This window comes from Suricata suricatta, chromosome 2 (genome assembly GCF_006229205.1).
Source record: "Suricata suricatta isolate VVHF042 chromosome 2, meerkat_22Aug2017_6uvM2_HiC, whole genome shotgun sequence".
Lineage (NCBI taxonomy): Eukaryota > Metazoa > Chordata > Mammalia > Carnivora > Herpestidae > Suricata > Suricata suricatta.
In genome coordinates this window covers 45,176,744-45,202,499 of record NC_043701.1, presented here as the reverse complement: position 1 = coordinate 45,202,499, position 25,756 = coordinate 45,176,744, and the positions used below count along the sequence as shown (strand labels likewise).

Genomic DNA, 25,756 nt, shown 5'->3' with positions numbered 1-25,756 from the left:
ATTTATTCTTTATTTTCTTCTCAAGTTTGCAGTTTGGGCTGGGATTGCAGGGACAGCTCCTCTCTGTTCCATGCATTATTAGCTAGAGCTGGCAATAACTCAATGGGTTGGGGTCCGAATTAGCGGAAGACTCCATCTCTCACACCTAGTGGTCAGTGTTGACTGTTAGTTGGGCCTCAGCTGGGGTGGTTTGCCGGCACGCTCACACATGATGTGTCCGTGTAGCTGCATGACTTCCTCATAGTGCAGCGGCTCCGTTCCGAGAACAGTTGTCCCGAGAGGACAATGCAGAAGTGCATGCCTTTCTTGTGACCTTGTCTTGAAGTCACATGGAGTCACTTCCATTGTCCCCTGATGGTTGAGGGGGACACAAGGTCTTCCCAGGTTCACAGGGAGAAGACAGACCCCACCACCCAATGGAAGAAACATCAGTGCTACATGGTTGAAAAGAAACCAAACAAACATTTGGGAATGTGGGATGGAATATGTTGTGTTATCTATCTTGGGAAAGGACTGTCTGCCACATTTGTGAAAATACAAAATCTGATTTGGATACAGCAACATGATTTGAATATCAAGACCAATTAGCAAACATTTTTAGTTTTAAAAGTTATATTCCAGTATGCTCTTTCTTTTTGGACAGAGTATTAGATTGTAGTCAATAATTGCTTGCTTCCTGTATTTTTAGACTTTTCTAAGATTATCAATATCTTTCCCCTCAGTCCTTATTTTTTAAGTGATGAATATAATGAGATCAGCCAGTTCATAGGACATGATTATGAAGAATGTAATACAGAGAAATTGATTTTTTTTTCTTTAAAAAATCCATCCTTTAGTGAAATGATGGCAGTCATCTTTCGGGACTGACCTGCAATGAAGAGGTCAAGTTATTGCCTGTCACTTGGTTATTTGGGGGAAAATATTTTAGAAGAAAGAGTAGTAACTAGTCCTCTAACTTTTTTTTTTTTAATTTTCTGCAGCTGCCCAGAGAATCTCTTATGTAATGGATATTCTGATTAGATACCCTTAATGCACATGTGACTATTCTGAGCCTATGGTCTCCATCACTAGAAAGTAGGTCTGTAATTTTTGTATTTCTTATGCTTTTTTTCTCTGATCTGTTCTCTTCTGAGACTGTGAAATATGACAGTGCTTAAGGAAAACACTGCCATGATTGCTCTACCTTTCTTAAGGAGATACAATGTGAGGAGAGCGGGGAAGTGTTCTAGCAATCAGCAAGGCCAAGAAAAGGTTGTAGTTGAATTCATCCAACCCTGTCAGTGCTGATTTCTGTATATCACTTGAGCCATTTTTCTCGATCCAGAAAAACCACAGGCAAACAGATGACAGAGGTGATCTTGGCAGCATTTCCCTTTGGGCACATAGAGGTTTCACCAATGTGGAAAATCACTGCTTTAAAAATGTGATGTACAGTGGGCCAGTCAAGTCCATCCCTCCTTTTCCTTGATTCTCCAGGTCAAGATGAGATCAGTCTTGGGCTTTTGTTTTACTTTGTTTAGTGGAAACGTCCAAATGTATACAAAAGCAGAGAGAACAGTATAGTGAACTCCCATGTACCCATCCCCTAACTTCAGCAGACTCTTTAAAAATATAACCACAATAATATTATCCTACATTTGAAAATGACCAATTCTGGAGGCTGTTGAAACATGCAAAGATTGCCATTGGAGAGGATCAAACAAAGATATATGTCAGTGGCATATGCGTGACAAAGGAAAAGAGCTCCAATCGCTGAGGTCTTGAAGGAGGTTCCAGTTTGGCAGGTTTGATGTGAAGAGCTACACCCTGTGGTTCTATCCTATAAATCCCCTCCTCCTCCTCCTCCTCCTCCTCCTCCTCCTCCTTTTTTTTATAACATTGATTTGAGTTAGACTTTCATGACTACACTTGGGCATGTCATGACTAATGTTACTGCTGTCCAGATAGTTCAGTGTTACCCCTCTCCATGTTCTTTGATTTCTCTACCACTCAACTTAGTTTAGCAATAATAATGCTAACCGCTACCATTTATTGAATGCCGGTAGGCATGTGCCAGACCCTTTTCCCAAGTACTTAACCTTTAATCCTTATAACAACCCAGTGAAAACAATTATTTCCCTGTGTCATTGATGAAGAAAAGAAGACTTACATAGATTAGGTCATCTGTGCTCAGGTTACATAGTTAGTAAGCATGGAACCAAAATCTGCTCAGATCTTTCTAACCCTCTTCCTGTGTTCTCACTCAGCCATGCTGGATCTGACAGACATGATTTTTATTTTCTAAAAAGCGAATCTAAGTTTCTAGCATTAAATCATGAGGTCATCAAACTGTCGCCTCGCCTGCCTGGGCACACAACTAGACTCCTTTATTGGGTTTACGGTTGGCCCTGTGATCGGGCTCTACCTTTGAGATGTGACTAGAAGAGACGTGCCCTGTTTCATGACTATAAACTTCCCGTTGGCTGCCCTCTGTGCTCTCTCTGCTTCTGCTCTCTGGTTTATGCTGCTGAGGGTGACCTTGGCAATCACATGATGGCAAAAACTGACAGCCTCTGTCCTCGAGTGACTGTATGCAACAGAACCTTCTACCACCAATCTGAAACCTTCTTGAACCATATATATGAATGATAAATTCCTACTGTGTTTAAGCCATTGTATATTTAGGGGTCATTTCTTAACAACAGCTAGTCTTCCTTAATTTTTATGTACTATTTCAGTTATTCAGTATTTGTGAGAGAGAGGGAGGGAGGGAGAGATGGATGGACGGATGGGATTCTCACCTCTGCTTAAGATATTTCAGAGATCGAGCCCTTTCAAGTGAGCCAAATGTGTTCTGGAATTACTCTGGGGTCGTGAAGGAGATAAAGGAGCAGGATACCAATGGGGGGGTGGGCACCCTGGGGTGAGCCGAGGCTTGATTCTGCTTCACAAAGGGGAACCCTGGACACGTGTGGGTCCGGGAGGGGTGTGAGGGCAGGGGAATTAGGAAGTGAGACAGGGAAGTGAGGCTACAGCAAAAGCAAATTTGACCAGCCTCAGGCTCAGCAGTAACAGAAATTCGGCTCTGAAGCTGCTGGCGCCAGAATGCTTCAGATAGGAATGGCCCCTGTTAGGACAGACTGTCCCCCCTTTGCTGTTAGCATTTCTTACAACAAACGCAAGCCATGTTTTTGCACAATGATTAAAATTGTTCTAGGACAGATACAAAAGCGACAAGAAGGAATGAGAATGTTAAAATTGTAACTAAAGTTTATTGAATTGGAAGATAAATAACGTGTATGAAGGCAGTCAGTATTCAGGGTGGTGGGGGGCTCTTGGAGAGGGCAAGGGTTCCAAGAAGCATCTAGGGTTTGCCTGGACCGAGCATTCTCACCCAGGAGGATGCCACCCCTAAGAGGGTGAAAACTGGTTCACGGGGAAACAAGAACTTGGATATTCAGTGGCTTGTGGCCCTCCAGAGGGCCATAAAGAGACACGTATCTGTGGTGTTAGAGTTTCATGGTGGGAAGGGGGATTAGGAAAAAAAAGTCTAAAAAGTCTCCTTAAAGGGGCGATGATACAAAAAGGTTGAGGAACACTGGACTAGATGATTCGAATGGAAGTTTTGTTGACCATCCATGGGTCCTCCTGGGACAATGAATTAGAAATTAGTGCATTATCTTGACAGAAGGAAAAAGACCTTACACATTCCCCAGGAATGTGGGAAATATAAAATAAAATCCACTGGGAGATATAAAGGCAGTAGTGGGCAGCTGGGCCACCGCCACAGATGCTTCGTGTACCGGACGCTGGGCTGAGGCCTGAGACACACGGGGCCAGTTCCCGGACACGGTGATCGGAGGGGACAAGGCAGGGAGCGTGTCAGGATTCAGGAGTTACCTGCCCACCTCCCACCCTCCCAATCCGTTTTGTTTTATTCCCTTGTCCTCTACCTCTTTCCCTGTTCTCACAAGATGCCCAACACTCATTTCTTCTACAGGCTGGGGAATCAGTAGCAATGTTAGTGCGTGAAAGCAAAGAATGCTGGAAACAGAGCCTCACGCTGACATCAAAGAAATAAACTTCAGCCGTTTATCGTGTGGAAGGCTTGGAAATACTCTCTAACATCTGTGAAATCAAATCAAAATGCAGATAGGCTTTTGGCCTCCCTAATCTGTGTTTCTGGATATGACATGGATACGCAGTTCCTTAACAAAATAAAAAGGAAAGGCCTTGTCAGGTCTAGGGAATGGTTCTTATCCCACAAGTATTCAGCCATGGAAATGGCTTCTGGCTCTAGGCTGCTTAAAAGTCTAGAGTTTGCCATCCATCTGAAAATGGCAATGTTGTTTTAGAGGGACTCTGAAGGACAGGAAGGAGGGCCCAGCACAGGGCCACTCTTTTCTCTTGCCTTGTCCCGGTGCTCATTAAGGCAATGCTGGAAGGAAAAGGTTCTGATCAAACAATAAGAGTTACTACTCCTGGAGCCCTTACTACATGTCTGGTCATTTTAAGTGCTTTACATACATTACTCCTTTAACCAAACAACCGTGTGAGGGGAGTACTATTATTACAATGGGAAACTTAAGCACAGAAAAGCTAAGTTACTTATCCAAGGGCACACAACTCTTGGCAGCACTGAGATTTGAACCTAAATCCTCAGCACCCAGAAACTTGCAGGACTGCTCTTTACTGAGCCTTGGGGTCAACTCTCCACCTACCAATAATGTCTTTGAACACAAGAGTGAATGGGCTTACACTGAAATTGCTTCTAACATTATGTACTTGGTACAAGCTCTTATTTTAAAGAGCAATGTGTCAGCAGGCCTGTGGCACAGTTAAATCCTTGGGGGCACTGACATAATGGATCAGTTGCTTACCGGCTACATCTGCCCTCTTGTAATGAAAATTATTCAAGAAGGATCTTCTCCAGGTCTCTGGAATGCACCCACTTTCTTCCTCCAGTCTAGTTCCATGGTTGAAGGATGGAGGATGGGTGGCCAGTGAGGAAGCTGTTGGCTTGGTAGAGTCAGACTCATGTATCACCCAACCTTCTCCAAGACGTTCCCAGCCTTATGACTCTCAGACAGTGAGGCTCATAAATGTGACTCCAGAGTCCTGTCACTTTTAGCACCAGGGATAAGGGGGAAAGGTTAGGCTTCCTGAAGAATCCCAAGGACACTAATGAGACCCCATCTTTGTCCTCAGGGAGAGAGTTTATTTTGTTTAAGTTGCCCTAGTGGATTAGGACCAGATTTACAAGACTTGTCAGGAAAATGGTTAATTGCAGAATGAACTGAACTGAAGGTCACAAGCTATGAGAACAGAGAGAGAACAGAAGCAGACAGGCCTGTGTTCTAGTCCGTGCTCTACCTGTACTACACTGTGACCTTGGACAAGTTGCTTTTGTTCTGACACCAGTTTCCTCAGTGGTAGAGTAAGGGAACTGAACTACATGAGCTCAAAATCTCAGGTGTTGCCAGGCTTTCTACATTTACCAAAATCCCATTCCTGATAGGTTCCTCATCACACACATTTTTATGCACACTGTGATTAGAAAGACAAGATCTACACCCATAGTCACAGGTTCTCAATTTTCCTCATTCAGGAAGTAACTCCTACTTCGTTGGGTTGCTGGGAAGAAGTATTTTCCATTTGATGCAGTGTTAGTGGGTCCCATAAGACTAGCTTTGTTTGGGCAAAGCAAGGACACATACACATCTATGTTTTTTTTTTTTTTTTAAGTAAGGAAAACTGGTTTTGAAGATACTGATGCCTATACTGATGAATTGTTATCTTCACAGTACCAGTTTCAAATAGATGCTCATTGAGGGATTTTTCATTCTCCCTGAAATTGTAGTAATTACCAGTGCCAGCCTGCAGCTCTAGTCTGTAGGGCAGGGCAGTCCCCAAAGACTGTTGAGGATGAGGGTCCAGGGTGGGGTTGAAGGAGACCTTACTGGCTTCACATTACATTACAGATTATGTTTGACAACTTCCATCTGCTTCCAAACCATTTAGTATACTCCTAGACTTTATGGGCTGACATAGGTTAAAAAAGAAAATTTCATAGCAAAAATCTTTGACTTGATAATCCTACTCCATAGGAACCCTAAAGAGTTTTCTACGTCCACAGAAACGCCCTATGAAACAATCACCACCACAGCCAATCTGGAAGACTGGATCTCTAACATTTGGAATATAATTAAGCAAATTCTCTAACCAACAGAATTCAAATGATAATAATGAAGCCTATGTAACAACATGGGAAAATGTTCGCTTAAAAGAAGCTACAAACATCCAGTGTGATCATAACCACATAATTTTCCAAAAGGAAATTCTGACACATGCTATACATCACGGGTGAACCTCAGGACATCATGCTAAATGAAATGAGCCAGTTACACAAAAAGAAATGCTGTGTGATTCTACTTATGTAAGGTACTTAGAATAAAAATCCCAGAGACAGGGTGATTGCCAGGGGCTGGAAAGAGGGAAGGGTGGGGAGTTCTTTCATGGGTCTAGAGTTTCATTGTTCTAAGAAGAGAATTCTAGAGATGGATGGTGGTGATGATGCACAACATTACAAATATATTTAATGCTATTGCACTGTATGTACACTTAAAAATAGTTAAGGTGGTAAGTTTTATGTATATTTTACTACAGTAAAAACAACTGAGAAAAAATGTCATGAAGTAGGTAAAACGGGAAGACAGCACGCAAAAATTAACTGTTACTACTGTGTTATGTCTAAGCATGATCTTTAAAATTTCCTTTAATATAGCAACACTACTGCTTTTTTAACAAAAAGTACTGACAGAAAAAATCATTTTTTTCTCAAAAAACATTTGAGATCTTTGGAGTTGTTATTTGCCCCCAAAATCACCCAAGGAGTCATGGGAAAATTTTTGTTTAAACATCCTTGCACTTACTTTATAATTTACTATTGTTTTCAAAATTTTTTACTACAGATCATTGGGGGCCCATAACCTTTCGAGTGCTTAATGCCTCTAAAAGTTTTAGGCCAGTCTGGGGTGCAGTCAATTCAGTTTTAAAGCTGAGAGACTTGTGCTGGGATGGTCCCCGGGGCCCCGCAGCTCGGCAAGAAGCCTATCTGTGTGGTCTCAGGAGCCCCAGCCTCCTCACCCGCTAATTCTATTTTCATTAAAATTCTTCTCTGTGGACTTGGGATAATGATCATGGTTTTGCCTTTCAACTCCAGGGCAAGGTTGCTTTTTTTGCCCCCCTGTACGTGAGCAATTAGTTCCTAGAAATAGACATGTGGAGCACCTGGACACGGACCAAAATATCCGTGAGCCAAATGCTTCCAGTTCAGCAGCAGCAGGGGACGCCTGGCGAAGGCTCGGGGGCCCGGCTTTGTGTGGTGGTGTGGACTCCTGCTCTGGTCTCCACTGTGGGAGGAAGGCCTGGAGGTGCCTCCCCCTGTTCGGTGAGTGACACCTGAGTGGTAGGGCTGTTTGGTGATAATGATGTAAAGTAATGGCTATACTTTTCACGGACAGAGCTAGCGTGTTCCAAGAAGCTTGAGGTGGACTATTTTTGGACTTGACTTTGAGAACATCCAGGCCCATATTCGACCTTGTTGGGAGGTTCCCTAAGAAGAGAACCACCTGGGCCTTCCATCGTGAGCCGAAACGAGCAGCGTTGGTTTTATGGTAACTGGTGCCTACCGAGCAGGGGCCCTGCGCCGGACAAGGCCGAGCTGCCTACCACGCATCAGCACGTCTGGTCCTCACCACCACCCTGGGAGCCACTACTCTAGGATTCCCATTTTTCAAAAAGCAAATTGAGATTCTGATAGGTGCTGGCCCAAAGCCACTTAGTGACCTGACATGGCTTTTTTTTAATTTTTTTTAGAAATTTCAAATCAGCACACGTGCTATAAATGCAGCTTTGAAATACGGGAACTGTCACTTCTGTCCCTAAACTAACCAAAATGTCCTGTGGGAAGAAACAGTCCTAGCCTAAGATTATGGGTTTTTGTTTTCAATTTTCAGTGGTCTTCTTGATTAGGAAAATTCTCTACTTCTTGTACAGAAACTCACCAGTGAGTCATGGAGAACCTTTCTAGCAAATTAGGAGACTGAGAAACAGAAAATCCCTCATTCACCATTTAGAAGACCAGAGTATTTCCAAATAGAATTGAAGCCCACACCACATAAATTCTAATTTCCTCACAGGCAGCAGTTTTAATTTTGATAATCCCTTAAAGCAGAACTACTGGGTAGTTTCTGAGTAAACTTTGGACTCTCTAGTTTTAGTGGTTTAATAAAACCTGAATCTGTATTGTTCTTTTACTCAGTAAGTCTGAAGTCCCAGCACCCCCGGCCATCAACTTACCACGCTCATTCCATATCTGTTGCCCGAATTTCTGGTAGAGTTGCTGCTTCACGGGATGACTATTAGGTGAGTGCTCAGATCTGGGGTGAGGGCAGAGGTGGGTAGGGGCCACCAAACAACGCCTTAGGGGGATAGCCGCCATGTGGCTGCTGTGCAAAGCCAGACTGGGCCTCCAAGAACTCAAAGGTCTTATTGGAAGGCGCCCTCCTCCCTTCCCCTCTCCTGTTTGTCCTTATCAGCTTGGTGCCTCTTGCCACACTGGATGACAGGTCCAGCTGGGTCTTGCACTCAGCAGTGAAAAGCCATGGAAGGAAGTGGACGTGGAACTTGGCCCGCCAGGGCCTACCAGAGCACAGGAGTGAGGGCCCAGGAGCAGATGCTGGCCTCAGCCACCCCTGACCAAGTCTGTTCCTCTGAGGAGCCAGCTGTATGGATTCAGAGATCAGATGGAGGGAAAGGCCTCCGTTGCTTCCTTGGCTTTTTTGGCCCCTGGGTAGGTGGAGAGGGCTGCAAAGAACTATACCGATGACTGCTCTGGTCTCCCTCCCCAGGCTGTTCACAGCACCGCACCCCAGGGCCCCCCACCCCAACCCAACACACTGAGTGTCTCTGAAGGGAGTCGGGCATGCAGTCCAGGGACCCCAGCATGCCTACCTACCAGGCTGAATCCCTTCTAAGAACCCCAGACTCGGGCAATTAGAAATAGCATTTTCAGTATTTTATTAACAAATAAATTGGCAGAAGAACAATTTATCTGGTAATATCAACCCCTCCCCCCCATTTAACATCCAGCTACCATGATGGTCGGTGTCTATCCAGCACGTGGCCGCCATGATGGTCGGTGTCTAGCCTGTTCTGCTAGCTGGGTTCCCAGCAGCCCCCTCAGCCTTCAGTCCAGTTCAGTCATCCCTCGACGACTCCGGGCAGGGAGAGGACTCCCCTCCTCAAGAGGGCAAAAGAGACACAGAAGCTTCTGTGTCGATGCCAGGGCCACAAAGACAAGCCAGGCCTTCTTCCTTTTGGAGGAGGGGCCCGGGTTCTTCTTCCTGGGGCACAGCACTTCCTGAGGAGGTGAGCCCAGCGTGAGAAGGCCCTTCGTGGAAACTCAACATTACGAAGGCACCTCTCTTTTCTCTTAGGCCTGCTAAGGGGGCACCCAACAATCTCTGTTGGCAAATGGTGAGACTCTAGGATTAAAACAACAGCCTCTGAGGAGCTCTCGTCTTGGCAAAACCTTGGATGCATCAAATCGCACCACTGCACAGACCTCGGTATCTACAGCTGTGAGGTGAGCAGACCCTCAACCTGTGGGGAAGTACTGAGGAAGAAAACGTTCCAAGTAAAACACTTGGTCGGTGAGCACCTTTTCTCCAAGAAACTTGGCATGAACTCTACACCATGTCCTCAGCCATTCCACGAAGGCAGCATGACCAACTCACTTCCGTGGTCCTCAGGGCAGGCGTCTGAGCTCAAGTCTTATTCCTCTAATGTCCAATAAAAGTAACCCTCCCTGTGCAGCAGGTCTCTTCATAGTGTATTTACAGTAAGTAAAATGGCGGCCCACCAGGCACATTCGTGCCCTGCAGTACTGTAACAGCTACTCAGGGAAGCGTGTGCCTGTCCTCAAGCAGCAGGGTCCTCTGAGACTCCGAGGGGGTGGATGCAGGGCGGCCCACACCCCGTGCATGGCCTCTCAGGAGCAGATGATCCGCTTCTCATCCTCGAAGACTTTGGCCTCCTCTGGCTTTATCAAGTTTCCATTTAGGCTGTCGGGGAGAAACAAAGAACACAAAACATTAGCAATTTGTATGAGCCTTCCCCGTGTGTGTTCGCAACACGCTCCTGTTCTTCACGTGGCCCCGAAGTTCCGGAACGTGCTCTCTTCAGACACGTGTCTGGTAATAGCACTCCCTTCCAACTATCGTCACTCTAGGAACCGGGTCTCACTAAGGTCATGAGTAGCCTCTATGAACCTGAACTTAATGCCATATCTCAGGCCTCGTCTGTCCCGTCCTTCACAGGCATTTGGCTGTCCTGTCCCCTGCCTCCTTGAACCACCACATTCACTTGGCTTGATTTTATCCTCTCTGGTTTTCTCCGGTGTCTGCCACTCAGTCTCCTCTCCCATGTTCTCCTGCACGTGGCCTCTTAATACTGGATTTCCTCTAAGTAGGAGATGGGGGAGGGGGGGCTTGGCCCTTTCCCCCAGCTGACCTCATCCCTACATGAGTGGACCTGCATCCCAGACCTCCTCCGTGTGGCTCCACTTACTTGGTCTCTTTACTTGGATGCCTCCCAGGCTCCTCAAGGTGGCCACACCTGCCCAGGGACCCTAGCTCAGTGCATGGGACCACTCTTCATCCATCTGAGCAAGTTAGTGAGCTGGGGGTCAGCCTTGACCCCTTCCCCCTCATCTTCCTATTCCACCTCTCACAAAGTTCTCTCTTATTCCCTAAACATCCCCAGAGTGCCTCCCTGGAAACTTCCATATTTTCGTCACTACCGTGGTGGTCTGAGCGCCATCATCCCTTCTCTGGATCACTGCAGTGTCCCCCTGACTGGTCCCTTAACGTGTACTCTTCTGGCCTCTTCAAATCCATTTTCCTGGGAAGCCAGAAGGCTCTTTATGATGCATATCTGATCATATCCGTCTTTGCTTCAAACCCCTCCATGGCTTCCCATTGCTTTTAGGACACAGACCCGATTACGTAACACAACCCACAGGTCTCTCATGGTCTAGTCTACTCCCTGTCCTCTGCCCCCTGTTGCCCCTTCTCCTACACTGTCTGAGCCCCAGGGCACACCGGCATCTTGCTGTTCTTCAAGGACACCATGCTCCTTCCTGCCTCAGAGCCTTTGCATATGCTACTCCCTCTACCTGGAACACCTTTCCTCCCACCTCAGCTAACTCCTATTCATTCTTCAGGGCTTGGCTTATATGCCACTTCCTTAGGGAGAAGTCCCCAGAAACCTCATGTGTATGAGGTTTTCTTCTTGACTTTCCCCTTTATAGCTCTCATGATCACTTGATGTTGTTCTTTACTGGGTATCTCCCTCACTAGGTGGGGAACCCTTGAGGCCAGATCGATTTTTTTCACCACTGGATGGTGCTAGCACGTGGCGGGCACTCAAGCACTTTTGTTAGCCCCTGAAGACGCAGCGCTGATCCCTGGGGGCACAGCAGTGACCACTGTTTAAAAAAACAAAAAACAGGGGCACTTGGGTGGCTCAGTCGGTTAAGCATCTGGCTTCGGCTCAGGGCATGATCTCACGGTTCGTGGGTTTGAGCCCCGCATCGGGCTCTGTGTGGACAGCTAGCTCAGAGCCTGGAGACTGCTTCACATTCTGTGTCTGCCTCTCTCTCTGACCCTCCCCTGCTCATGCTGTCTCTGTCTCTCAAAAATAATAAAAAAACATTAAAAAAAAAAATTAAAAAAAAAAAAACAAAAACAAGAAAACCCACGGGCCCACCGTGGTGTCACTTGGGTCAAAGACTCAAATCAGTAAACCAGGACTTAGCTCCTGACTGCGCTGCCGCCCCAGGAATACCAGCTTTAGCCAGTAAGCATGGCCAGGAAATTGACTGGGAGGCCCCCTCCTGCTCCCCTTAGCAGGGCAGCCTTGCCTAAATGACGCGTTCCTGGCTAATAAAGTCCCTTTTTGAAACGCCCTCTGTGCCTTTAAAAAACCTTTCTCAACCCAGCTCCCCTGTACTGGCTGGACAGGAAGCTGCCGGATCCGTGAACTGTTTAATCAAGCCACTCAGACTGTCACATTTCCTCAGCTGAATTTTGTTGAACAGAGTTGGTGGCAGCGTTGGGATCTGAAGTGAACTTCTGCTGGCATTCGGGGTCAAGGAGACACACGGACAGGGTGCCCTGCCAACACTTCTGAGTTCAAGGTCAGCCTCGCCATTTCAGGATGTTTCCGGGCTGCTGCTGGTGAGTCCTCACCATTCGCGCTCGCGTCTCTGCGGTGGAGCTACCGACCTAACAGGCTTTCCAGCTGAGGGTTAACAGGTCAGCACAGCACAGGTGGGGGGCTCTCACGGAGCGCCAGTCCTTAGCTCCTGGGTCAGCCCACCGGTTCACGCTGGAATTCCTCCCCAGCTGCCATCCGCAGTCCCCGTTCACTGGGGTTGCTGGTTTAGTCCTTTCCCCACTTCCAGTCTGCCGTCTCCGTAGTGGAGGCCACTGGGTGAGCCCAGGCTGGGAATGGCCACTGGTAGCAGCCTTCTCTCGGCCAGTCCCGTCCGCGGTAACGTGCTTTGGTTACTGCTGGTGTGTGAAGGTGCACATGTTTGTCATGTCTTGTGTAGACAAAGGCTTAGCCAATGGGATACTTAAATTCGACAGTCACACATGCCACCTTCCAGCCCACCTGCCAGGTTTATATCTGAACACGATGATGCCGGGAGCGGTGAATATCCCAGAAATGGCAAAATTTTACCGAAAACAACCTAGAAGTACAATGGCCACCATGGGGAACGTCCCCATTAGACGAGGGCATTTAAGAAGTGCATCTGAGAGCACGGGGTTCCCGAATTAAACCGCATGGGATGCCTGAGTAAACTGGAGTAGACGCTCCGAGAGGTTTCCAAGCTCCGAAAATGGTTTCATTAAAAGATTTAGCAAAAGACTGTTACACCACAAATAGTAGTAGTGGTAGGGTCTTCGCATCTGCGTGGTTGTAGGTACGTTATAAAGATGAGATATTGTTTACCTATTAATTTACTGCTAAAATTAATTTGTGCAAGACTCTAGTTAGTTGGTTCTGTAGGGGCCAAGGACAGGCTGCTCCAAAATGTGCCACTCTGGCACATTTTTGTAATGTTTTTATTTATTTTAGAGAGAGAGAGAATGAACCCAAAGTAGGCTCCAGGCTCCAAGCTGTGAGCACAGAGCCCCACGAGGGGCTCAAACTCATGAACAGTGAGATCATGACCTAAGCTGAAGTCAGATGCCTAACTGACTGAGCCACCCAGACGTCCCACGGCACATTGATAATTTTAAGAAAAGCTTATTTAAGAGACAGACTGTGCAAGAAGGGCACTGAGACCCTCCTCTGCTCCCTGAAAGCAGGAAATAGATCTCCTATCTGAAAGGCACTAAAGAGACATTCTTATCACCAGAGATAGCAAATTTAGAGGCAAGAAAGCTATATGAACACCCTTTAATTTTTACTAATATATATCATACCCCAAATTCTGCCAAAAATTCCTTACTAACTGGGACTCCCAAAGTTAAGTTTTCTTTGTCCTGGAGGGGTTTTTCTTATGTTTATTTATTTTTGAGAGAGAGAGAATGAACAAGCAGGGGAAGGGCAGAGAGAGACAGAATCAGAAGCATGCTCCAAGCTGTCAGCACAGAGCCTGACGTGGGGCTCGAACCCACGAACTGTGAGCTCGTGAGCCAAAGTGGGTCACTTAATCTACTGAACCACCCAGGAGCCCCTGTCAATTCTTTATAGATTCATTTATTGTCTATCTAAAAGGTATAAAAACAGCCTTGACCATTTCTTTAAGTCTCAATTTCATTATTGGCCCACTGTGCACTCACAATAAACTTTTGTGGTTTTCTTCCCTCTGGTTAATGTTATATGCAAATTTAACTCGTAGTCCAGCTGGAAGACCTTAAAGAGTAGGAGAAGAACGTTTCCTTCCCTTCGGTTGGCATCGTCCCCAGGACACGGACTCACGGGACACTGCTCGCCCGGTGTTGCTACAGCCGAGATCCTGGGACATCTGAGGCACTGCCAGCAGAAGGTGAGATTTCTGACCATGTCAGCTTCCCGGCACTGGTCTGCGGGGTCTGGTGGAACACGAGTGCTACGAATCTTCCTTTCTCCAAATTTAGTTAGCAGGAGAAAATGCTGTAGAACCAGTTCATTGGGTTTAGCAACTTCTGGTAAAAACGTGGTAGAATGCTCTTTGGTTACTGATCGTTTGCTCCCAGAGGCAGTCACTGTTTTCTTTTGTCTGTGTCTTTTGTGGCGAGTGTCATGGAAAGGAATTACCATGGGACAGAATGCAGGCATAGGCCCAGTAAACCCACTGCTGGGGCCGGCCTCACACACTGGCGAGGTCCCGGTTCGCATCAGACCAGTGTCCGTTTAGGCAGACGTTGCTGTGGGGAGCATGCGCCTGAGGTACAGGCTGCTGCTAGGAAACATCCTGGAGCCAAATTTACAAAATTGGTGGTCACAGGTCAAGCACCTAAGAGCTGTTAGAGGGCTTGGCATCTAACTCAAGGAACCCCCATTAGGAGAAGTTGGTCATGGAATGGGTCAGATTGACACTGTGTCACCCACCGACTTCGAGAAAACGTCCACGTGGCGAGGTACGCTGTAAAACAGCACACAGTCCCCCACATCAAGGCACATCCCTCCTGCGTGTTAGTTTGGCCCCCAGAGACCGGAGTCATAGGCAGGGCTGTTAATGCGAATATAAGAGATTGCTGCCTTTATCTTGTTCTGTGTGCTAAGAGCTTGGCTTTGTGACCAGTGAGAATGTTGTCTCTGGGTTCTGTCACGTGGAGGGCGCACTTTACCAGGGTGCACCGTGGTGGCCAGTCCCATAGACCGGGGACCCAGATCCACGGTTATAAGCCGCGTGCTTGGTCAGGCCCTGCCGCCTCCCAGGAAAGTTGGTCGTAAGAGGTCCGAGCCCATAAGGGCATTGGCCTTGCTTGTCAGTGCTGGAACATCCCACTCCGCTAGCATCTGCCTGTCACAGATGAGCCTGGAGGTGTCACACATCCGTGGGAGACTGGAGACCCCACCTCACTCCTCCAGCTGGCACCACGAAGCTGTCTGCTTTCTCAGCCTAGTCCCAGAAGTAAACTTTTGGATCACAGGGGCTGCCTTATCTCTGCCCTGTCTAGGGACACTTCTTTGGAGTTTTTGGTTAAGCCACTAAAAGGCTTACGGTTTTGAGTTGCTTCTGAAATTAGTAAGGTTTTATCTGTCGATGGCCAGACACTAGATCCTTTACATTGGCTATTTGAGGGGGGAAAATTCTTCATAAAAAGCTCTCAGTTGTCTTAGAAAGCTAGCCTGAGGGACTCCCTTGACAACATAAAAGAACAAAAATTAGACTTAAGACAGTTAAATGTCCACCTCCGATGAAAGTTCCCCTTCTTAACATCCAGCCCAACCTCTAGGTTCAAAGTATAGAAGCTACAGGCTACTCTTGGCAATGTTGAAAGCCAGACCGTGACTTTAACAAAAGCACCTAGGACGACGCAGGAGGGCTTGGTTTACTGTAATCAACCTCCGTCAGCCTTAGACATTTTTGTACGAGCACCTTTGCAGATGTACCCTAGACCCTGCCCCGATCCACCCCCCCAAAAACAGCAAATCTTTTGTAAAGCCCTTTTTCCTCCGCTTTCAGAAGATCCTACCAAATTGAGAGAAACATTAAAAAGATGTGACTATAGACCAACCTCCCCTTCATAGAAGAAAGAGACGATCGATACAATTTCAGCTCGGCCCTCTGACAGATGATCAGAGGAAAGCTGGTGTCCACAGGGTAATAGAAGCCACGGTTGACACGTCTAACCCTGAAGAAGGCTATCATTAAAATGCTTTGTACAGACTGTACTGTTCTTTTCATCCTCCTGATATAAAGAAGCAAATTCAGAGGCGTCTGGGTGGCTCAGTTGGTTAAGCCTCTGACTCTTGGTTTCAGCTCAGGTCGTGAGCTCAGTTTGTGAGTTCAAGCCCCACATCGGACTCTGTGCTGACAGCACAGAACCTGCTTGGGATTCTCTCTCTCTCTCAAAAAATGTATAAAAATAATTTTTTAAAAACAAATTTAGTTGAAAATGTGGGCCGACTCTTGATATTCAGGCTGCAATCCAGTTCTTTGGAATCTTTGTCTTAAAATCTTTACAAAACCAGAAGTGCAACACTGCAAACAAGTCAAGACCCAGCTGTCTTTACTAATCTCCAAACCTCTCCGGCTCCTCTCAATTTTTGTGAACATCATCACAGGTCAGCGAATAGGGACAAAACTGCCATGTACTTCAGGAGAAAAGAGTAAATTTTTTTCCCAAATGAATCAAGCATTTTATTTAATTATAACCAAGTACTCATGTATTCTCTCCTTAAATGCTGCATTTAGGCAGAAATAATATTCAGGCCCATATTGAAAATACTGCCCTGACAGTTTCCAGAACATGATTCACGATTCAGGACCCAAGCTGTTGAGACTTAAAATCACATTCGGCAGTGTGCCACAGGATGCTAAAACAAGACTTCACCCATATCACTTGGAATTTCTTGATTTACCCAACAGAACAATTATTTCAGCTTCCTAGAAACATCTGGATAATGGGGGCACCCGGGTGGCTCTGTTGGTCAAGCCATCAATTCCAGATTTCGGCTCAGGTCATGATCTCACTGTCCACAGAATTGAGCCCAGGGATCCTTGCTGACAGGGCGGAGAGACTGCTTGGGATTCTTTCTCCCTCCCTCCCTGACCCTCCCCTGCTCATTTGCTATCTCTCTCCAAATAAACAAACATTTTTTAAAAACTAAAAGAAAAAAGGAACATTTGAATAATAGATATGTGCCCAATAACCCAGCACCCTCCCTGTTTTCAAAAGTGAACAATGTTACTAGTGCAAGTCAGACTCTGATGCCCATTCAAGGGTGACAGCTTTGCCCATAAGAATATGCTCTTCCATGGCCAGGAAGGGAGACGGCCACTGCTGGCAGATTAAAACAAAAAAACAAACAAACAAAAAAGAAGTCTTTGCATTATTTCTCTGTCCCTTTAAATCATAAATCTTATTAGGTCTTGGAAATGTAAACAGCCCACCATTGCCTGAGGCTGAAGAAAAAATGGGAGGGGAAGAGGCCTTTTTAAAATACAAACGGCCGACTAGGATCTTGTGCCCAGACTCAGGCGCATCTGATAACAGGCAGAGAATGCTCCAAATCGCCTCAGACAAAAACTTAGATACTTTCTCTATAAGTTTTCTACCCCCATCTTCTCTAGGACCTTAGAGCCATTCTTGAAATGCAAACTTTAGAGGGAAGTTTTTCATCAAAGACAGAGCGGGAGGTACTTGAAAAACATTCGTAAATCTGAAAGCTGTAAGATTTTGTTTGCATCTGTTCTGTGTATTTTTGTATGTTGTAAATGTGTGATATTTTCACTACCTCTGGATGATATGGTTAAAATTAATTGTAAAAGAGCTATTTAGTTTGTCTGAAGGGACATTAGTTTGAAGGAAAGGATGGGGCATTCTAAAACTCAGAGCTGGACAGTAACCCAAATGTTTTTTAAGTTCATGTGATCTGGGAAAATATTTGGTATTAAAGCTAACTTAAGGTTACTAGTTTGAGTTATCAGCATTAAAAAAATTGTTTTTCTAATGTTTGTTTATTTTGGAGAGAGAGGGAGACACAGAATCCAAAGCAGCTCCAGGCTCTGAGCTGTCAGCACAGAGCTCTACACAGGGCCCGAACCCACAAACTGCGAGTTTGTGACCTGAGCTGAAGTCGACCACTTAACCAACTGAGCCACCCAGGGGCCCCTACAGTTATCAGCATTAGATATAAAACTTTGTGTTTACTGAAAGTCAAATTAGTTTCATGATATCTCTGTTGTAAAATCTGTCAGAAAAAAAACTAAACAGTAATGGTTGAGTCTGTCTACGAAGTTTTATGGATAGTCTGCATATAATTAAGAACAAGTAAATTTAAATAGATGTAAATAAGATAAAGTTTGTAAGTAAACTTTAAAATAGCCTCCAAATTCTTTTGGGGGGTAACCCAAAATGTTAAATTCATTGAGTATCTAGATCATTTTCAAGTAAGAAAAAAATAATAAAACATTAAGTATTAATATGGGTTTATCCACTTTTCCCTTTAGTTTCTCTGTATGACAGATTTGGATATGTTACCAAAACCTGTTTTATGCTATTCTATGAAAAACCATTTCTAACTATGAAATTTATTCATAAATTCAGCCAGTCCAGGAGTGCCTGACTGGCTCAATCAATGGACCATGTGATCTTGATCTCAGGGTTGTGAGTTCAAGCCCCATGCTGGGCATAGAGGTTACTTAAAAATTAAAATATAGGGGCTCCTGGGTAGCTGAGTCAGTTAGGTGTATGACTTTGGCTCAGGTTATAATCTCACAGTTTGTGAGTTCAAGCCCCACTCTGGGTTCTGCGCTGACCGCTCAGAGCCTGGAGCTTGCTTCAGATTCTGTATCTCCCTCTGTCTGTCTCTCTCAAAAATAGACATTAAAAAAAAAAAAGCCATCTGGGATCCCAATTAAAAACATCCTGTTGGTCAGTCTAGACCCTTGTGGTGGTTAGGTATTTTGGAAACATCACCAGAGAAAAACATCTTTTGAACCCCATTGGAAAGGACCTTATGACGCGCTCCTGACCAGGGACACTGCTGCACAACCAGAAGGCCACCGAGCCTTGAGTACACATCACACGGCCCAAGAAGGCTCCACCTGAGCCCAGGTCCCAACAGACACTGGAGACCCACAAATTCAACTGACAAGGAAAAGAAACAGCCACCCCCGAGGAAGACGGCTTCTACTCGAGATACCCGATCAAGACTTCATGCGTGAGCTGAACACGACAGGCTTTCTCCTCTTCCCTTCCCTCCAAACTAGCACCAGCTAGTTTGAAAGGTGACGCCCTTATCTTTATTTCCCAGACCATTGCTGGGTGGGGCGGGGGGTAGGGAGAGAACCCTCTGGACTTTAGAGCAACCTTTTATTTCAGGCCAGGAGAAAATCTAACTTTTTTCATTGGTCAACTCCTACGAATTTACACCATGATTTGGAAAGGACCTACCAGGAGGCTTTCATGATTCAGGACTCTCCTCGGCAGACCCCTACTTCTCTGTTTAGGGATAAATACACAGGAAGCTATGACCAGGAACTTCTCCTTAATTCTTGAAATCCTTGCCACTTTGCCACTAAGGCCATAACTGCCCAACAATGATCCTCAGACTCTCTGGCCAATGCTGTTCTTGAGAACAGAGTAGACTAGCACTTCAGCTGAGCAAGAGGAGCCCCCGGATTACTGCTCCTGGGAGATCTGCAACTCGATTACCTCACATCCCAAACCAAGGCACTTGCCTTAAGATGGCTCCTTCCACAGGGTCTTTCTTTGATTTATCTGATTTTAATGGCTTTAAAAGTACCCTGCAAACACTGGGGACAACCCTGCTTATCGTAATCACACGAATCTCCCTAGTGCGTTTTATTTTCTTAAATATCTTCAATGCATGTTTGCAGCCACCAACCACCACTGTCAAAAAAAAGCTACAAAGACAAGTGACTTAACAGAATGTAAAGCCCAAGTCGTAACCAGCGACTATCACATAAAACAAAGACACCAGAGAATGCCCCGCACAGGATCAACAAAGGGTTCGAGAACTGCAGAGAGTGCGGGCAGAAAGGGGACCATTGTTCCACGCACACACAGGCCCCCAAAATAGCATCCCTTAGGTTAAGGTCCTAAGTCAGTAAACCAATTAAATCAGTTAATACCTAACCTAACTACAACCGAATTTTAACACCCCAGGAATGAATGGAGCATAGAATTTTCTGGTCAATCCTAGGCAATTTCCTGTCAGGTCTTCCTGCTTCCCTTAGGAGGGCAAGCGTGCTTACAGCAGTGAACTCCCTGCTAATAAATTCCTCCTTGTTGATGCCATCTGCCTTTAAGAACTTGTCTCTTGTTTGGCTCAGCAGAGCTCCCCGTACTTTCTGGGTAGGATGCCTCTCAACTCAGGAACTGTTTAATAAAGCCCATCACCTTCACATTTACTCAGCTGAATTTTGTTTTTGTTTTTTTTTTTAACACCATGGCCCAGGCCCACCCGCGAAGAGCTCATAGTCTGCAGCAGACAGCCTCCCGGGACGCTAGGCCAACAATATGATAGATGCCGGGCAATGTCAGGCCACTGAACACCCTGTCTCGGAAGCCACTCCCTGTGAGGCATCAGACTGCAAGTTCTCTCGGAACCAGGATGAGGTAGAAATTAATGTCAGCACAAATAGCGAGTCCCTGTGCCACTGGTGACTGCGGACAGAGCTGCTCCCTCAGGCCCACAGCCCTGGACAGGGCCTACGCGACAGGACTTCACAGAGCCTGGTTCCGTGACATTATACACGTATGAGAAGCCAGCGAATGACGTGAGGATGCTCCCAGGTCAGCAGCTGAGCACTCCTTCTTGCCCTCTCTGTGAACACACACACACATGCCTCCTTCAGGCCCAGGGTAGCACACCCTCTAGCTAAGGACACCTGGCCTTGTGTAGGAAAGGCAGGCCTTCCAAGGCAACAAACGCACATTCTCAAGCTCGACAGAGGTAAAGCAGCGCCATGTTCTCACAACCGTCCTCATCAGCCTCTGAGCTAAGCAGAGGCCGACTGTTGTCTACAAACTTCTGCAGCCCAGCCTGTCCCCTCCCTCCCCCTCTGCCTGCTGCCCTTGACCCACAATCAGCGAGAACTGACAGGCTTCTAGGGAAGGGACCACGGGCAGGAGGGGGGCTGGCGATTAACGCAAGCCAGAGCTCCATCTGCCCCATGTGCCTTCCGGACCCGGGAGCGGACACTGCGTCCTCTATCAGGCTTAAGAGCCGGGCGCTCTCACCTAGCACAGCAACTTCCACAGGTTTCTGCAGGCATGACCAAAACGACAATTACACTTTACACTGTGAGCCGTCTGTGCAGGCACACATACCCACATCTGACACAAGATTAGAAAATAATACTTCGGGCCATCACAGAACTGTGGCTCCATTCCTTTTTCCAAATAATGCTGGTTGCAACCTGCCGAACAGATTTTATGATCTGCTAACGAGTTCCAAAGCAAAGTTTAAAAAACACTGTTCTGGAAGCCCAGGTCAAGAAGCTGTACCTTGACGTACTTTTTTTGGCTGGGAAATCCCCTCCCCATCCCTACCATGATGAAATAAAGTAGTTAATGAGTAACTACCCCCTGAGCTGAGGATCTGAGTTCACAGGGAGGCTGCTCCTTGGATCTCTGGGAAGCCACGGGGAGAGCGTGAACCCCTCCTCTGGTCCATGTCCTGGAGAGAAATGTGGCTCTGCCCCAGTCCCCCACCCCCGCCAGGGGTCACACATGACACTCCAGGGAGCCTGCTCAGGGCCTCCTGTCTGCAGCCCCAGTAAGCCAGGGCTCTTGGGCCATCAGGACCTTTTCTGGCTGCCACTGCACCTGTCACAGATGGGAATGCCCCCTACCCTGACCCACCTGGGGGAGGGGGAGGGGGAGGTGTATGTGTCCTACGAGCCGATAATGAAGAGGAATGGGGCTCAGCCTTGGAGAAGCAACGATCTGGCTTCCCTCCCACCAGCATAAGCCACTCCTCCAAGCAGACATAGGCAGAGAGAGCACAGCATGCAAGTGTCTCCTCAAGCCCGGCAAAGCCCAGAAAAGGAGAAGAAGGGGCCCCAGACTCCAGCTAGCACATCCATGTCTTGGCCTCCTGAGTCCCCAAGTGATTCACGTGCCGTGCCATCCCTTTCCTGGGCCGTCTGCCCCTCCATAGCAAGGAGGTAGAGGGCAGGGGGCCTGCGAGGAGGGAGCCTCACCACGGAGTCAGCCTTGACCAGATTCCAGCTTTTCCACTTAGGCCACACCTCGGGCAAGGTTTCCTTCACTGCCCAGGGCCTCAGTTTCTACCTCTGTGAAATGGAAATACTACCGACCTGCTTTACAGGACTATTGGAAACATGAGGAACAGATGTAGCATGTGCTCCACACTGTGCCCAGCACCCAGTCCGGGTGCTGAATAAAGTCCCTGTTACCATTATTACAAGTGGCGGACATGTCTTACCAGATCTCCATTATGCCAGTGTTGTTCTGTAATGCGCCTGCCAGCTGGGCAATCCCCTTGGCCGTGATCTGGTTCTGGATAAGCCTGAAAGAAGAACGTATCGGACACATAATACTGGATTAAACCTGCCCCTCCGTTAGGGAGTGGTGGGAATGAGACAGGGTCCGGGGAAGCACTGTGTCCCTGCCATGTTTAATCCGGCTGAGGCTGTCCAGATCAGATGTACCAGAATAAAGGACATCTCTTAACATGTTTAAGTTTCTGGTACATTTCTAGAGTGAGCCTAATATATCTGTGCACTCACACTTAGATCATTTAATACCTGAACACAGATGTGTGTGTGCTGGCATTTTTCCTAGTCAAAAATGTTGGGAGGCTCCTGGTCTGAACAACAAATTCGGAGAAACACCCAGGAGACAGGCAATCTGGCGGCTCCTTCCAGCTGGCCAGGGAAAGGCAAGGTGGATTTTAAAGTTAAGTAGCTGCCAAATGGCCGGTCTCTTCTCTGGGGAAACAAAGCTTCTAAGAATGCACTGTGTCCTCTCCAACATCCACAGGGAGAGAAGAGAATGATTCTCCTGCTTCCACTCATGGGTCCCAGTGGGAAAGCGTCGATAATGGGTCCTCTCAGAGTGCCCCCCATTATGTGGAGTAGCAGCGATCCAAGTGAAACCAAGGTTTCCGACAGAGCTGGGGAGCCTGGGCGATCTCCGAAGTGCTTCCTGAGCAGCTATGCTTTCAACCCAAGAAATACACCCAAGGCAGTGAGGTGCCCACTGCTCACTCCTGACTATTGGTAGAATAAAAGCCCACTGCTCAACATGACCTTAAGAAATCCTGGCCACTGACCCAAGAACGCAGCCCTACCAGGAAGATAGGGCTGTGCTGTCATGATGGAGGAGATTACAGAAGTTAGGTGAGAACAGGCCAAGCCCATGAAGAGACAGTGCAGTGGTTCAAAGCTCCCCTCCAACATACAAACCCCCCACCCCCTACTTCTTAGCCATAGATCCTTCAAGAAATAAGCTTCCACTATCAATGCCTCAGTTGCCTGATCGGTATAATGGGAGTAACTGAGGTTTCAGTGGGAGGATGTGCATGCAGGAAGCAGTCCTCACAGTCTCTGCCATGGCACCCGATGACAGGGAGCTCCTGTCACCATTCCTGCCCAAGCACACGGGACTGTGGCTGTGCTGTGGAAGGGCCCCAATCTCCCAGCCGCATCCCCCAAAGTGACCCCCCGGTAAGTATGACCACCACGTAACTCCGACATTTTTGCAAAAGGAGCAAAGATAGAAGCTGGAAGTAGGCAGAGAACTGTGCATCCAGCTAAACTCTGCTGCTTCCTAGTCACCTCCTTCGGGGTTGCTACCACCGGCCCCACCTACGCTTTGCTGGGTGAGCCGCTTCCAGCCACGGCCTGGCAAGAAGGGAGCCAACAAGAGTGGCAGTGCTCAGGCACACACGTCCCCTGGGGCCACCTTCACAGGGGCCAGTGCGGTCTGTGCACTCACGAAGCAGCCAAGACTCGCTCTCCAGCCCTGTTCTAGCTCTGTTCTCCTGCAGGGGCTGGCCAGGCCCCCAGGGCAGCAGATAAAACAAGTCTACAGGCCAGAAAAACAATAGCAAAACAGACATAAAAGTAGCACACAGTCTGGCTGATTTTACAGAAATGGGCAAGGTGACCTCAAATTCATACAGAAGCACAAGGGACCCAGAATAGCCCAAACACCCTAGAGAAAGGAGAACAGAGCTGGAAGACTCACTCTCACTTTCTGATTTCAAAACTTACTGCACAGTTACAACAATCAGGACAGTGTGATCCTGGCATAAGGATAAACAAATGGATCAATGAACTAGAATAGAACGTCCAGAAATACACCCATACATTTATGGTCAATTGATTTTTTGGCAAAAGTGTCGGGGCCATTTAAAAGGGAAAGGCAGTTTCTTCAACAAACAAGTGCTGGCACAGTTAAACAGCTGCATGCCAAAGAGGGAATCTGGACCCCAAGCCTCCTGTCACACACCACAATTAACTCCAGAAATTAACATTTAAAAGGATTAAAGACCTCAATGCAAGAGCAAAACTCTAACGCTTAAAGGAAAACTTAGGTGTCAATCTTTGACCTTGGATTACACATACCTAAAGCACAAACAACGAAAGAAAAAATAAATTGGACTTCCATCAAAATGAAACTGTGTTGAAAGGTCACTAATAAGAAAGTGAGAAACTGCCACAGAGAAAATACTTGCAAGTCATCTATCTAGTAAATGTCGAATATGCAGAATATATAAAGAACTCCAACAACTCCGCAATAAAAAGGCAGATAACTCAGGGTGGTTCAGTTGATTAAGCATCTGACTCTTGATTTTTGGCTTAGGTCATGATCTCACGGTCTGTGGGTTCGAGACTTGTGTCGGGCTCTGCACTGACAGTGCCCCAGCCTGATTGGGATTCTCTGCCCCTCTCTCTGCCCCTCCTCTGCTCACACGTGCATGCCTGCCCTCTTCCCTTCTCTCTCACACAGAAAAAAGAAAAGGCAAATAAGCAAAATTAAAAATGGGCAAAGCATGTGGAGACATTTCTCTAAGGGAGACACACAAAGGCCAATAGGCACATGAAAAGATGCCCAATGTTAGTCATCAGGGAAATGCAAATCAAAACCACAATGAGATGTCACTTCACACCCACTAGGACGGCAAGATTCAAAAAGATGGACAATACCGAGTGCTAGTGAGGATGTGGAGAAACAGGAACCTTCCTACATAGCTGGTGGGAATGTAAAGTTAGAGCAGCCGCTCTGGAAAACACTTCGGCAGGTCCTCAAAAAGTTCAACACAGTGGTCATGTGACCCGGCAATTCTATTCCTAAGTATATACCCAGGAGAGATGAAAACCTATGCCCACACACGAACATGCACATGAATGTCAAAGGCAGCGTTATTCACAACAATCAAAAAGTAGACACAACCCAAATGTCTACCAACTGATGAAGAGACAAAATGTGGAGTATCAGTCACACAGAGCAATGAAGTTCTGACATGTTCTAGAATGTAGATGGGCCTTGAAAACCCATGTAAGTGAAAGAACACAGACAAAAAGGCACACATTGTAGGATTCCATTTCTAGGAAATGCCCAGAATAGTCAAATCCATAGCGACAACAAGTTGACCAGGGACTGGGGGAGAAGGACGGGGAGTTGATGCGGTGTATTCCGGGTGGGGCCGGTGGGGAGGCAAAACTGTCCTGCGATCAGATCGTGGTAATGGTTGCACAACTTTGTGAATATACTAAAATTGTTGACCTATACATTTTATTTTTAAGATTTTATTATTTTAAGTAATCTCTACACCCAACGTGGGACCTGAACATACAACCTGGAGATCAAGAATCACACACTCCACTGACTGAGCCAGTCAAGCAAGAGCCCCTAACCTGTACATGTGAAAAGGGTGAATTTTATGCATGTGCATTTTATCTAAAAAATATTTTTTCTTGAGGCACCTGGGTGGCACAGTTGGTTAAGCATCTGACTTCAGCTCAGGTCATGATCTCATGGTTCAT

The 25,756-nt window shown here is 46.7% G+C and overlaps 1 protein-coding gene, 2 long non-coding RNA genes and 2 other non-coding genes across 5 annotated transcripts in view; 3 read left to right on the top strand and 2 right to left on the bottom strand.

Moving 5' to 3' along the window:
• The first annotated feature begins 833 nt into the window (after positions 1 to 833).
• LOC115286209 lies at positions 834 to 903 on the top strand. The gene has a single exon (XR_003905951.1). It is a non-coding gene; the product is annotated as a small nucleolar RNA SNORD2 (small nucleolar RNA).
• An 8,133-nt stretch (positions 904 to 9,036) lies between these two features.
• NOD1 (nucleotide binding oligomerization domain containing 1) overlaps positions 9,037 to 25,756 on the bottom strand; it is a 39,357-nt gene continuing 22,637 nt past the window's right edge. Inside the window, exons 10-11 of the mRNA XM_029925618.1 lie at positions 22,189 to 22,272; positions 9,037 to 10,106 (exon numbers count right to left, since the gene is read on the bottom strand). Coding sequence (XP_029781478.1) covers positions 10,034 to 10,106; positions 22,189 to 22,272 — 157 coding nt within the window. The 3' untranslated portion in view covers positions 9,037 to 10,033. The remainder of the gene's footprint in view (positions 10,107 to 22,188; positions 22,273 to 25,756) is intronic.
• Positions 11,785 to 15,935, top strand: LOC115280627. The gene is made up of 3 exons (XR_003903862.1): positions 11,785 to 12,281; positions 13,958 to 14,104; positions 15,731 to 15,935. It is a non-coding gene; the product is annotated as an uncharacterized LOC115280627 (long non-coding RNA).
• LOC115286180 lies at positions 16,951 to 17,072 on the bottom strand. Its single transcript, XR_003905923.1, has one exon. It is a non-coding gene; the product is annotated as a small nucleolar RNA SNORA24 (small nucleolar RNA).
• LOC115280641 lies at positions 18,753 to 21,319 on the top strand. The gene is made up of 2 exons (XR_003903865.1): positions 18,753 to 19,000; positions 20,194 to 21,319. It is a non-coding gene; the product is annotated as an uncharacterized LOC115280641 (long non-coding RNA).